This window comes from Nomascus leucogenys, chromosome 4, assembly GCF_006542625.1.
Source record: "Nomascus leucogenys isolate Asia chromosome 4, Asia_NLE_v1, whole genome shotgun sequence".
In the NCBI taxonomy this organism is placed as follows: domain Eukaryota; kingdom Metazoa; phylum Chordata; class Mammalia; order Primates; family Hylobatidae; genus Nomascus; species Nomascus leucogenys.
In genome coordinates, this window is record NC_044384.1 from 134,419,333 (window position 1) to 134,432,614 (window position 13,282).

At 34.8% G+C, this 13,282-nt stretch overlaps 1 protein-coding gene across 2 annotated transcripts in view; it reads right to left on the bottom strand.

Annotated features, from left to right (window-relative positions):
* The window catches only part of VPS37A (VPS37A subunit of ESCRT-I), a 50,347-nt gene that overhangs the window by 8,094 nt on the left and 28,971 nt on the right, over nucleotides 1-13,282 (bottom strand). For both annotated transcript variants that reach the window (XM_003256706.4, XM_030812332.1), the window contains exons 5-11: nucleotides 12,824-13,049; nucleotides 11,319-11,389; nucleotides 7,611-7,738; nucleotides 7,467-7,525; nucleotides 7,020-7,088; nucleotides 2,823-2,966; nucleotides 1,022-1,102 (exon numbers count right to left, since the gene is read on the bottom strand). In XM_003256706.4, the coding sequence (XP_003256754.2) occupies nucleotides 1,022-1,102; nucleotides 2,823-2,966; nucleotides 7,020-7,088; nucleotides 7,467-7,525; nucleotides 7,611-7,738; nucleotides 11,319-11,389; nucleotides 12,824-13,049 (778 nt within the window). The remainder of the gene's footprint in view (nucleotides 1-1,021; nucleotides 1,103-2,822; nucleotides 2,967-7,019; nucleotides 7,089-7,466; nucleotides 7,526-7,610; nucleotides 7,739-11,318; nucleotides 11,390-12,823; nucleotides 13,050-13,282) is intronic.

Genomic DNA, 13,282 nt, shown 5'->3' on the forward strand with positions numbered 1-13,282 from the left:
ATCCACCTGCCTCGGCCTCCCAAAGTGCTGGGATTACAGGCATGAGCCACTGCGCCCGGCCAGAAAAAATTTTAAAAAAGAACAGAGATGCAGAAATAAGAAACAAGCAAACAAGCAGCCTCAAAAAAGGTGTGAGAAGAGCTGTTTTGGTCACTGAGTGGCTGTTTTCACTCTCAGGTGACTGTACTGTCCTTCATTTTTACTCTATAATAAATCCCTGTCCTACCCAATAACATCTTTTACTTAAGTTTGTTGGGGTGGGAACTATTCTTGCAAACAAATCATTCCTAAAACAAAATAGGTGCAGAGGAAAAGGAAAGGCATCTTAACATCAGGTACGAGCACAACCAAAGATACCGTGGTAGAAGGAAGAATGTGCCACGTAAGACAATGCAATGGAAGGGGAAAAAGCAAAGTTAAAATGGATGATCTGAAATATATGCGAGATTATGGAAATCTTAAAAGCAGAGGAATTTGGCATGGATACTGTCATTACTAGGGATTCATTACAGGTTCTAGAGTAGAGCAAATTTTATCATAAAAGTGGTATTTTAGGAAGATCATTCTGTCAGTGACGCATAGGAAGAGAACCCTCAAGTCATGGGGACAGGCGAATTATTAGAGTAATCGTGGTGTGGGATGGAAAAAGAGACTGGCTGGAAGTTCACTTTAACAGAAGAAATGACAAAGGAGCCTTCTGAGAAATGTTAGCCACGTGACAGGTATACTCTACACACCAGGTCAGAGAAAGGAACTGACTATAACTTACAATTCTATATTAGCAGCTAATGTTAAAAAAAATCTTTCATGCCAAGATCATACAAAATATCCAAAAGATTTCTACTAGTCATATGTTTATATTATGCTTATTATATAATACAAAGCATTCTATGTTACACAGCACAATAACTATAATGAGAGAATTATGCTTAAGGCTGATGAACAGGCACCATTAACAACATGTCTATTTAATGAATACTGATGCAATAACCTTGAGACTCAAACTTGAAATACAATTTACCTATAGTGGAGCATGAAATTGGCTGTGCATTGCTATTGCCTGCTGAAGTTTCTCTTCCTTGGCTCTTCTACAGTGGCAAATCTAGAAAATAAATTTTTGAAAATACCAGTCACTTTTACAAAGATATGCCTACTACTTTACTTCCTACAGTATGACAGGAATCTTTTAACTTGTTGCTATTATTTTATGTTTTCAATGTTGAAGATAGCTAATAATCTAATAGCTAAAATTATTAGATTATGAGCAAATTCATTTCATTAGCACTAATGTTACCAGGAGCAGATAATAGTTTGAATGGGACATGAGAAATGCCTGTCATCTTCTTTCCTGTACTCCAGTCCCTGTTTTAGGGAACCTCTCATGCTCCCTTCTCATAATCCACTCCCTCAGCCTAGTCGACTGGGCAGAGGACCACATGACACCAATTCATTTTGAATTAGCTAGTAATCTAATAATTGAATGTTGAAGATAGCTAATGTTGAAGACAGCTAAGAATTTAAGAATCAAAAAAACAAAAAAACGCTCTTGCTTGGAAGACAACCTTCGCCTGCAAGCTTCTACAATGCAAAAAACACTGATGCTTTATATCAATTATCTAACTTTAAATATCTGTGTTTAAAAAATACAGAAGTAAATTCTGCTACTGTTAAGCAGGAAGATTAACAGATACAAGCTTCAAGGCACAGTTATATAGCATTAAAGAATAATGGACCAGAAATCAATGCCTTACTAACACTATAACCATAAGTAAGTCACTAACATCTCTGAACTTCAATTTCCTCTCATGAAAAATAGGAATGATAAAATCCACCCCATCTGCCTTAACAGGAGTGTGTGTGTGTGTCTCACAGATGTTTCATAAAGTTTACTAACAAAAGATTATTTTTAAAATGTGATTATTTCAGACAAATTAGGTAAATATTTTGGACTGTATTAAAAGGCAAGACACTATTAAGCAGACTTTTTTGGATTTTTCTTTAAATACAACAGAAATACTGGAACAGAACAGAAACTGTTTTTCAATTTTTAAAAACGTATTTTATAATCCCTGTAGATTATTCTTTCAACAAGTGGTAAAACAAGTCATTGAGCAGTATATTTCAACTATTAGGACTAGATTTACCAGCTGTGTTACAGAATGATACAGATACTACCATTTCTGAAACAACTATTTGATTTACCTGCTTGTATACTCAGAAAAAGCAAGTCTAAATTGATAGGAGGATGCTGCTATTATTCTCAAGAGGCTTTTCAGTTTCCTCTCACAGCACTCAAAACTCCAGTTAAGTAATGTGCTAATGTTTTTCACTCACGAGTATGCTAAAGTAATTTGGTATTATGTTGTCAAAAAAAAAATTTTTGTTTTTCCAGATCAGCACAAAGTTTATTAGTAATGTCTGCTCAGAAGAGCCCCCTTCTGACCAGGACTGTTCCTCTGATATACCAGACAGGAAGTAGCCACACGTACAGGCCCTCACTCTCATTTATATCTCAAGTCACATCAGAAGGACATCTTAGACCAATGGCAGTTGCCCCCCTGGGGTTCCCGGGGAATAGCTAAGGTGTGTGGCTGTCCAGAGTCCTATGACAGACCTTCAAAGTTTTAAGTTCTAGGAACCTGGTTTTTGCCCAAGTCCACACCCAAGGAATAGAAACCTTCCTTTCAGATACATACTATATTGTACAAAAAATGGGGGATGATATCATAACAGAGAAATAGCTAAGACCCAGTGCTTCTCCTCCTCTATAAAAATACCAAACTTTATCCAATACTTGTCCTCAACTGACGAGTATTACATACTGTTCTCTTTTCCATGAAGCTACTGAGAAAATCATCTATTTCCATCTTTCCCTCCAAGAAGTCTTCTGCAATATTGTCAGATTCTTCCTCAGCTTCGTGTGCAGCTACTTTCAATCTTGCCTGTAGGGCACTTGCACTACAGCTCTGAAAAAGAAAATCAGGCACTACTTTAATTTATGATACTCACAAGAACTCCTCACAGGGAAAGGAAGTAAGGTAGTGGTATGTTGAGGCAATTTATTATATGCCCTACAGAGCCTCTTTTTGAGAAAATCTGCTGTCTTATAATGCCCCACCCAGGTCCTTAGCTTTTGGATAGGGGTAGATAGCTAACTCAAGAGAAACTAATCTATTGGCTGCAAACTATTAAATGAGAGAAACTGGGAAAATCATTGTCCTCTCCTAAGGATTTACGAATTAAATCACTGGGGTAGATATATGCTAAAGAGACTCTCCACTAATGACCTCACCTCCTAGTATTCCTGCCCTTGCATAATCCCACCCTTGAGTGTGGGCTGAACCTGAACGCTTCATTTCAATAGAATAAGGCAAAAATGATGGGATTAAATTTCACTAAAGCAGTGAAACACTGGTAAACAGAAAACTCTAAGATTCTGCTATAAGAAATTGAAGACATAAATTACTGGAAGACATCCCGTGTTTATGGGTTGAAAGATTTAATATTCTTAAGAAGACATTACTAATCAAAGCAACCTGCAGAGTCAATGCCAATTCCTAGCAAAATCTCAATGGCATTTTTTGCAAAAATAGAAAAACCCATCCTAGAATTAATATGGAATCTCAAGAGACCCCAAATAGCCAAAACAATCTTAAACAAAGATGATTAATATTTCCTGATTTCAAGTTACTACAAAGTTACAGTAATCAAAACTGTGGTACTGGCATAAAAACATAAAGAACAATGGAACAGAACAGACAGCCCAGAAATAAACCCTCACATATATGGCTAAATGATTTTCAACCAGGGGGCCCAGTCCAGTTAATGGGGAAAGGAGTCTTTTCAACAAACGGTGCGGAAAAAACTGGATTATCGACAGGCAAAGGAACAAAGTTGGACCCTTACCTTACTTAAATACAAAAATTGATTCCAAACGGATCAAAGACCTAAATCTAGGCACTAAAACAATTTTTTAATAATAGCCATCCTGCTCGACGTGGTGGCTCATGCCTGTAATCCCAGCACTATGTAAGGCTGAGGCAGGCAGATGGCTTGAGCCTGGGAGTTCATGACCAGGCTGGGCAACATAGTGAGACCCAGTCTCTACAAAAAATACAAAAATTAGCCAGGTGTGGTGGCACACACCTGTAGCCTTGGCTACTCGGGAGGCTGAGTTGGGAGGATCGCTTGAGCCTGGGAGGTCAAGGCTGCAGTGAGCTGTAACTGTGGCACTGCCCTCCAGCCTGGGTGACCGAGTAAGAAAAAAAAAATAATGGCCATCCTAATGCACGTGGGGTAGTATCTCTCTGTGACACACCATACACAAAAATGAACTGTAAAGCACCACTTTCTTATTGCCCTTGCCAAAACTGGTTATCTATCTTTACAAGTATGGCTCACATGGATGTTTTATTTGGCTTTTAACAAAATTATAGTAAAGCTGAACATATTTTCAAAAGTGTCCAGTTACTTATTCATTAAATATTTATTGAGTACCTACTATGTGCCAACCACTGGACCAGGTATTAGGTATACAGTAGAAATGAAACAGAACAGATTCTTCCATCACGGAACCAACAGTCTACTGAAGTGGTTTCCATATGTTAGAGCGTAGAAGATTCATCATCCCCAGAAAATTCTGACTGAGAACATCTAGAAAGAAGCCTAGGAATCAGTGTTTTGTGTGTGTGTGTGTGTGTCTTTTTTTTAAGTGTTTGAAGAATCACTTCCAGCAATTCTTATATGAATGTTTAAGGATCAGAATAACTGTTAAAGCAGAATCTTTAATGGACATTTATATTTCTCCTTTTGTCAGTTTCCTGTTGTTTCCTTTTCTAATAGACCATTGGCATTAGTATTTGTTGTACAGGCTAACAATATCTGTAACCTTTTTTTAACCTCACTTCTGATTTCCTGATTTTTTAATATATCCGAGTTTTCAGTCTGTATAGGTAAATATGTCGAGTTTTTCCTTTATGCTCATATCTGTTTTATTATGCTCAGAAAGGCTTTTCCCACCATAATCTCAAAGAAAAAATCCTAGAAGCTAGTTGACGTTTTATGGTTTCCACTGAAGCAGTTTATCTGTAATACCTTTCTGTGTATTGTATGATACAATGATCTAACCTTTTTCTAAATGGATACTAAATAACCAATTTTATAATTTATTGAATCCTCAATTTTTTCCAACTGATTATTCACATACACAAGTCTATTTCTGAACTGCATAGTCTGTTCCATAGAAATAATTTTCTCTTCCTATAAAACTACTATACTGTTTTAAATAATGAGGATTTACAGTGTATACTGATACTGGGAAAGGGAGTTTTTTTCATTTTTTCTTTTTGTTCAAGCTCTTCCTGATTACTTTTACCGATCTGAAAAATAAAGTTTCAGATGAACTTTAGAATGAATCTCTTAAGATGAAAAAAAAATACTCTTGGCATTTTGATAAGAACTGTATTCAATTTCTAAGTTATTTTGGGGAGAATGAAATCTTTTTAATACTGGATCTTTCATTCAATGAATATTCTATGCTGCTCTAAATAGTCTTAGAAAATAGAAAACTCAACTCTTCTTTTATGGCATTCAATAAAGTTTCCTAACTTACTTCATTGGGTTTACTTCTAAGTACTTTACAGTTTTGTTCCTATGGTAAATGAGTTGTTTTCTGTACTTCATTTTGCAGTAGTAATTGCTGGAGCAAACGGGAAAAAATTTCTCAGTTCTCTAGAATTTTTGGTTGTTTATTTTTGGTAAACAACTGTTTCATTTCTTCTTTTTATGTTATACCACTTTTTTTGGTCTTGCTGCAGTACTCAAAACCTCCCAAGCAACGTTAAACAGCAGTGATCCTGAGGCATTACTCTCTTATTCCTAACATTAATGGGATCCTAGAAATGTGTACTCATTAAGTGTGAGGTTTACTGCTGGTTTCTAGTATTCTTCTTCAAATAAGAAATTTCTATTTTTAGTTTACCAAGAGTTTGTATGAAGAATGATGTTGAGTACTACGAAAGCTTCTTCAACATTTACTAAGGTCCAGTGTATATCTAACAGTACTTCAGTTGAATCTCACAGATTTTCTGTGAAGGAGGACTGCTTAGGTTAGACTCCTAAATAATGTTTCTACTTGTATGACCTCAAGGAATTTATTTAATCTCCCTGTGCCTCAGTTTCCCTATCTGTAAAATGTAAAATGGGAAAAAGTAACAATACTTATTTCATAGGATTTGGTGTAATAACGGGCCAATATATGTAAATAGCTTCATGTGGTGCAAGACATATTAATTGCTCAATGTTAGCTATTGTTTCTTTATTCTGACAAATGACCATATTATCTGAAATTCATTATAAATTTATATTCTCCTTTACCATCTTTTTTGCTGTTATTGGTTTATATCTATTTTACGTTTTATTTCACTGACTTTACGCAAAGTTCCCAATTTTACAGGAAATAGAATATTAACTATGAGGTTGTTATTGGTATGATACAAAGATTATGTCCTCTGTTTCCTTTTCATTTTTAAAGATTCCTTTTTTTCAGAAATATAGGTTGAATTTTATAAAATTATTTTGATTTTCACATAACTGGATTTCTAGCATAAAACTTATTTGTAACAGATAATGCTATATATTTTTCATATATTATTCTTTTTAACTTGCGAACTTTTCATTTAAGGTATTTGTAGATAAGCTTACAAGTGAGTCAAAAGTTTTTGTTGTTGTTGCTAGGTTTCACTAGAAGGGTTACAATGGTTTCATAACTTACCCAGAAAAGTTATGTGTCAGGGCCTTCATAATTTTCTGTTTTGGAAACAAATACACTCTTAAATGAGCACAAATCACGTATGATGCCTCATCATTGAGAGGTGTTCATCCACGTTTAAAGGTATCGTGTCTTATAAGGTCAGAAACCTCATAAATGGTTTCTGATGATAATGAAAGAAAGATCAGGACTCATGCACATAAGATTAAAAAAAAATCTATGGCAATGGGAAAAAACAAAATAGTCTTACCTCACTAAGTTCATGCTGCCTTTGCATCTTCTTTTCGAAAGTAGACTTCATCTGTGTAAGTAATTCATACTAAAAGAGAAAATGAAAATGATGTTTTTGTTTGTTTTGTTTTGTTTTGAGACGGAGTCTTGCTCTGTCGCCCAGGCTGGAGTGCAGTGGTGCGATCTCGGCTCACTGCAAGCTCCGCCTCCCGGGTTCACGCCATTCTCCTGCCTCAGCCTCTCCGAGTAGCTGGGACTACCGGCGCCCGCCACCACGCCCGGCTAATTTTTTGTATTTTTTAGTAGAGATGGAGTTTCACCGTGGTCTCGATCTCCTGACCTCGTGATCCGCCTGCCTCAGCCTCCCAAAGTGCTGAGATTACAAGCATGAGCCACTGCGCCCGGCCACGATGTTTTATTCTATTTTTAAATTATATAAATGTCTTCCAAATGATCACTAACTCACCTTATCTAAAACAGTTTGCCTTTTGGCTTCCAAGCTGGGCTCCAAAAGGAGATTTTTTCCTGTAAGATAAATCTCTATAGTTTACTTCTAGGTAAAGATCAGATTTTTTTCAGGAAATGTGAGCTCAGGAAAGGGAAAACATACTTGCTAGTTCCTCAATACTTTTTACTAAGTCATCTTTGTCGGTAATAATTTGTTTTAGTTGAGGCAAAGTCAGAAACTGTTCTAGTAATACCTCCTCTTGCTCATTCATATCTGTGAGTTGTGACACACTAGAAACACAAAAGAAAAAATGTTAACAAATATCAGACATCAAGTTTTTCTCCATGACAACTATTTACAGTTTTTCAACTTTATCTAGTTGATAGGGTTCTAAATAATTTTTACATATACACCTAAGGCTGCCAATTTTAACCTTAAAAACATATAAAACATCAACCACAATGGAACATACAGCAGTCTGTAATATATTCTCGACAGAATCTGTAAAAGTAAATTCTGGTCCAATGGATATATCGATATATCTACTTTCTTTAAAAATCACAACTGTGGAGAAGTGTTCACAGTTATACAGTGACCTGAAATTAAAAATAAAGTCAACTTAAATCACGTAAAGAACAATGTATGAAACTAAGGAGCTTATTCAGCTCAGGTTTCTTAAAATAGGACAGCAGTAATACAGTTAAGTATTTTTTTCTTGTTCTTAATTCTGTTTAACTTAATTGTTTGAGAATATCACTTATTTCTTAAATTTCCCTGATGGGAACAGACTTACTGATATGTAAAATTTAAGCTGTTTATTTCTTCCAAGCATAATGTTGAACATACTAGTACTATAGTAAATTCAGACAAGTACAAGTTCACAGACAAGCTAGCATTAGAAGAATTTCTTCCTAGTCATTTCATTGTATGTATTGATAAGAGGAAAACAGAACTGAAAAGAGGCCAGAGTAGTTACTGTAACATTTTGGCTTGTGAAAAACTTTTATGGGAAACTGTTGTCTCTAGTCAGCTTTAGATCAGGTCAGTGCATGATTCCAAGGATGTGTTGGCCAAAATGTAGCCAGTAAAATCTCCCAAGACTCTACAAGATAAACAGTCTCTGCTAGTGTATAATGTCAGTTACTGTAGGACCAGTAAGACAGGGTGCATAAGCAGTCACAATAACTCTGTTTTAACCTCTGTGCCTATTTAGCTTACAGATGTGTGGCTGTCACAGTAAATGTTATAGATATGTTTATGTGTGTTTATATATATGTGTGTACGGATATTCATAAAATATTTAAAGAAAAGAAATAATGGAGGGCGAAACCAAAAACAAAAATGGGTATCTGTAAGGTGAAAGAAATAGGTGGAGCAGATATGGATGGAAGCAAAACTTTTCTGAACGTATCTTAGTTTTGACTATGGAGCCATATAAAAACTTTGGGTAATTTAAAAATAAAGAAGAAAAGAAAAAGCAGTCTTTAAAATTCAGAGAAAATGGACTGCTTTGAAAATAAATAAACCTGTATATTCTAAGTTACATCAACACCCAGAGAAAAATTATTTGAAGAGATTAAAAAAACACAACAGTATATTCTGGCATGTCATATCCTAAAGACAATAGAACTGTAAAAAACAAAAACAAAAATTTAACCTGCATTCAATAATCTTAGTAACAATACTGGTATTGTTATTTTGGAAAAGAACAATTGCCCTTCAGAGAAATGGCTGACTCTAGGTCTGGGAGAAGAAATGTTCATGATGAGCCCACAGCATCTTCACTTTGCCAAAAACGATATAGAAGGCAACTTGAGTTTCTCATCCATCAGAGCAACTTTTGGAGATGGATAGTGCAGCAACTCATTATTGTGAAAGTTGATAACATAAGGGGAAAAATTTAAGCATTTTTCTTGGTCCTGTATGAAGTGTATTTCAGTATAACTAAATATGTGGTTGATTAAGTCAAGTTCTTCATAGAGTAATTCTGGTTAATAAATTCTGGTGGTAATGATAAAATCATTAAATCATATTTACAACCCTTACTATATGAATGATGGTCAATGATTTCAGTGCTTTAACCTGATATAATCTTAATGTCACTAAAAAAAGGACAACCAGACCTCACTGCTGCCTCATGGGATGTAAAAGGAAGCATGCACTAATTATGACATAAGTATTGGCAAAAGAATTGAACCTTGTCTGCTTCTAGCCACCAGCAGCATAAACTATGGGAAACAGAGAAACATCTTCAATGGTACCACAAGGAGGCACTAAGGAAAAAACAGGATATGGAAAATTTATAGGACAAATAACCAATTTAATAAACACACACTATGTCTAATGTATATGTATGCATGTATGTACATGTATTTATTCCCATATTTGTGTACATGTATATGAGCATATGTAAATACATATATGTATATGTCTATGTGTGTGTGTGTGTGTGTGTGTGTGTGTATATATATAAAAGAGAAAAGTTGGGGAGAAATGGTTCATTATTAAAAGGAACTTAAAAGATCCACTATCCAAATGCAATAGGTGGAACTTGTTTTGAATCCTGATTCAAACAAACTACCAATAAAAATATTAATTATTAAGACACTGGAGAAATAAGGTAATATTAAAGAATTACCATTAATTGTGTTGGGTATGATGATGATGGTGACTGGGGTTATGGTTAAAAAAAAAAAAGGAAAGAAAATCCTTACCTGGTAGAAAAATTTACTGAAGAATTGATGGGCTAAAAAGGATGTATCATCTGGGATATGCTTTAAAATAATGGTGACTCATACCTACAGCCCTCCAAGAAAGCTGGATAGAAGAGGCATGAAGCACGGTGAACAAAAGGGTTCATAGCGGCTGTTGCCACATGATGGATATGTGGCAGCTCATTATACTAGTTTCTTCACCTTTTTTGTATTTTTGATGTTTTCCTAACAATTATTTTAAAAAAATTTAAAGCAAAAAAGATAATCTTATTAAATGAGAACTCCTACTTTATGGGGTTATTGTGAGCACCACAATACATATTAACCTTTAACATGCATGCAGTATATTGTAAATATTCATTATTATTACAGAAGACAATAAATGACTATTTCCTTAAAATGACTGTAAAACACTGGTGCAAATAAATTTAAACTCTTTTTAAACTATAGGATTTCTCATGGGTACCTGGCTGTACACCTTTGATGAGATATATCCTAAAGACAAAAAGAACTGCAAAAAAAGAAAGAAAAAGTTTAACTGCATTCAGTAGTCTTATTAGTAATAAGAGCCTTATGAGTATCATGAACTCTCAATGGAGGTATAAAGGGTGCAATGCTTCCCAAACCTGAATGGCGAAAAACCATTTTCTTCATGAAGCATTTCAGAGAAGCAAAGTTCCATGAAAAATGGCACTTTAAATTTGATTATAAACTTTTCTGCTATAAATTTGAAAAAAAGTTTGGCTCTGTAAAAACACGTAATACTTTATAACTTTATTTCTCTATATGTAAAGTTTATCTACTAAGGGAAAATGGAAGATCTAAAATAGGCCAAGATATATTTTGAAACTGTCAGGAATAATGTATTCAAAAATTTTCAAAAAATGCAGGCCACATAAGAGAAAGGATTTTGTTATCTTGGTAACTATTATATCATTATAAAAATCCTATAAAAATCCCTGAGTATGTACCAGTCACTCAATAAATATAACCTATAGGACCTAAATCTGATTTTTAAATCCCACTAAGGCAACTACAATACTGTTTAGGAATAGTGAAGATTTTAAATTTTAATTTATATGGATATGAAATAAGGATCTGGTTTATGCTTACAAATAAAATAGACAATGTGACCAACTTTACTATCTGGGTTTACCTTAGTTCTGAGAGTTCTGGAAATGCATCAGGGACATCTGGCATCTTGTAACCAAAACCATTCTGGCTTGTCTAAAGAAAAGTTTTAAATGATATTAAATTTCAGCCATTTTTTTTGACTGCTCTCAATTACTAATAAACGTAATCTTTAATGTACTATATCCCATAACTGTTTGCAATATATTTTCATCTTCTACATCTCACACTGCCTTAGTCTCCCCCTTCTTCCTTCAGTCTATCTTTTTTTCAATGTCGTATACATAGGATTACTTTTTTTTGGTGAGGGCCATTTGAGTACCTGTGTTAGGTAGATAACTGGTAGTTCTCTTTCTTATCTAAGTATATGGCTGTAGATTTCATTGGTATATATGAATATGTTTCTCTCAAGTGAAAGGCATTAAATATAGAAAAGCAATAATTTAGCAAGTCCGAATAGTTACATGCCTCAGTCATATGAGATGGGAGGGTACATGAGCAACCGAGTAGCCACTGTTTGAATATATATGACTTTTTATCCTTGAGGACCCTTGAGAAGTCCTCTTGTAATTTTGTTCATACTACTAATTGTAATTTGTTCATAACACTCATTAACACAATAAATGAAAGGTTTTGGAAAAACCAAGTCCACTTAGGTCTGTATATTCTAAATGATTATAAACTCTGAAATTGGTAATGTTGGATACAGTATGGTTTTATACTTGAGTAATGCTATGGGTGGTATTCACTGAGGGTTCTAATTGAAAGGTTTTATACCCCTTTAAATGTTTTATGCCCAAAGTATTAGTCTCTCCCTCAGTAACATTCCACATAGCAACAGTTACCAGCTTAATAACATAAGTTTTTAAACCAATGGAACACTTGAAGCCCTCAGCGTATGTTAGCAGACCCATCATAATGTGACCTGCTGCTCCCAGATGATCATTCTTCTGCCTTTGCCTACATGCTATATGGCAGCCACAGAGATCTACTATAGGCAGCTTCACAAAAATGCCATCCGGTTTATACCTCAATGCCTTTGACAATGTTACTGCCTCTCAAGGAATGCCTTATGTATCCCCTTGTTATTCTGGCAAATTAATAATGATCTTTCAAAATCTGGCCTCCAACATAAATGCATGCATTTGTTTAGCTGCCTCATTTTTAATGAGTACCCACTATATTTATCAGTATGTTTGAGGCACTAAGAAAGTGGTGAAAAAAACCAGAATCACATTTTTTGTAAAGGCAACCTACTAATTCTACCTTCGTCCCTAGGAGCACTGACCATTCCCCTAACTGTCTCTCTACCAAAACTCTGGCTGTCTCTTCTACTACACTAGAATTAGAAGCTCCATATTTAACATTATTTGTTGGTTACATCTCTGCTACTTGAATTGAAAAATGTGATTTAATCTTTTCAGATTTTGTGTCTAACTTCTTGTCTGGCACACAGAGGCATGTAATAAATGTGTGTTGATTGAATGAATGTTTCAGTGTCACAAAATATAGATAACTGACGATACCAACCGATATTGAAGCATCCATTGTGGGAATGGGTAATGGCAGATTTGAAAGGACACCAAATGAAGGAGCAGCAGGCTTGGCTGTGGTATGACTTGTTGTTGAAGAAGAAACAGTGTCAGCAACAGATAAAGAAGTGATACTCCTGTTTGCTTCTTGTGGAGGATATGGAGGAAGAAATGGAAAACCCTGAGAAGCATAAGGAGGCATCCCACTTGGGTTACTGTATAGACTGAAGAGAAAAAGAGATCATTACATTAGATTTTTATGGATAAAACATGTCAAATTATTTCTAAATTGTCCTAAATAACAAAGGTCAAGTACTATATAGATGAAATCTTATAATGGCAGGTGATATTTATTAAATTATATAATGGAATTAAATATTATATAAAGTGATAAAATATGACCCCCTCTCCAAAAAAAAGAATTGTAGAACTGTGGTTTCTACAAAAATGATGATGA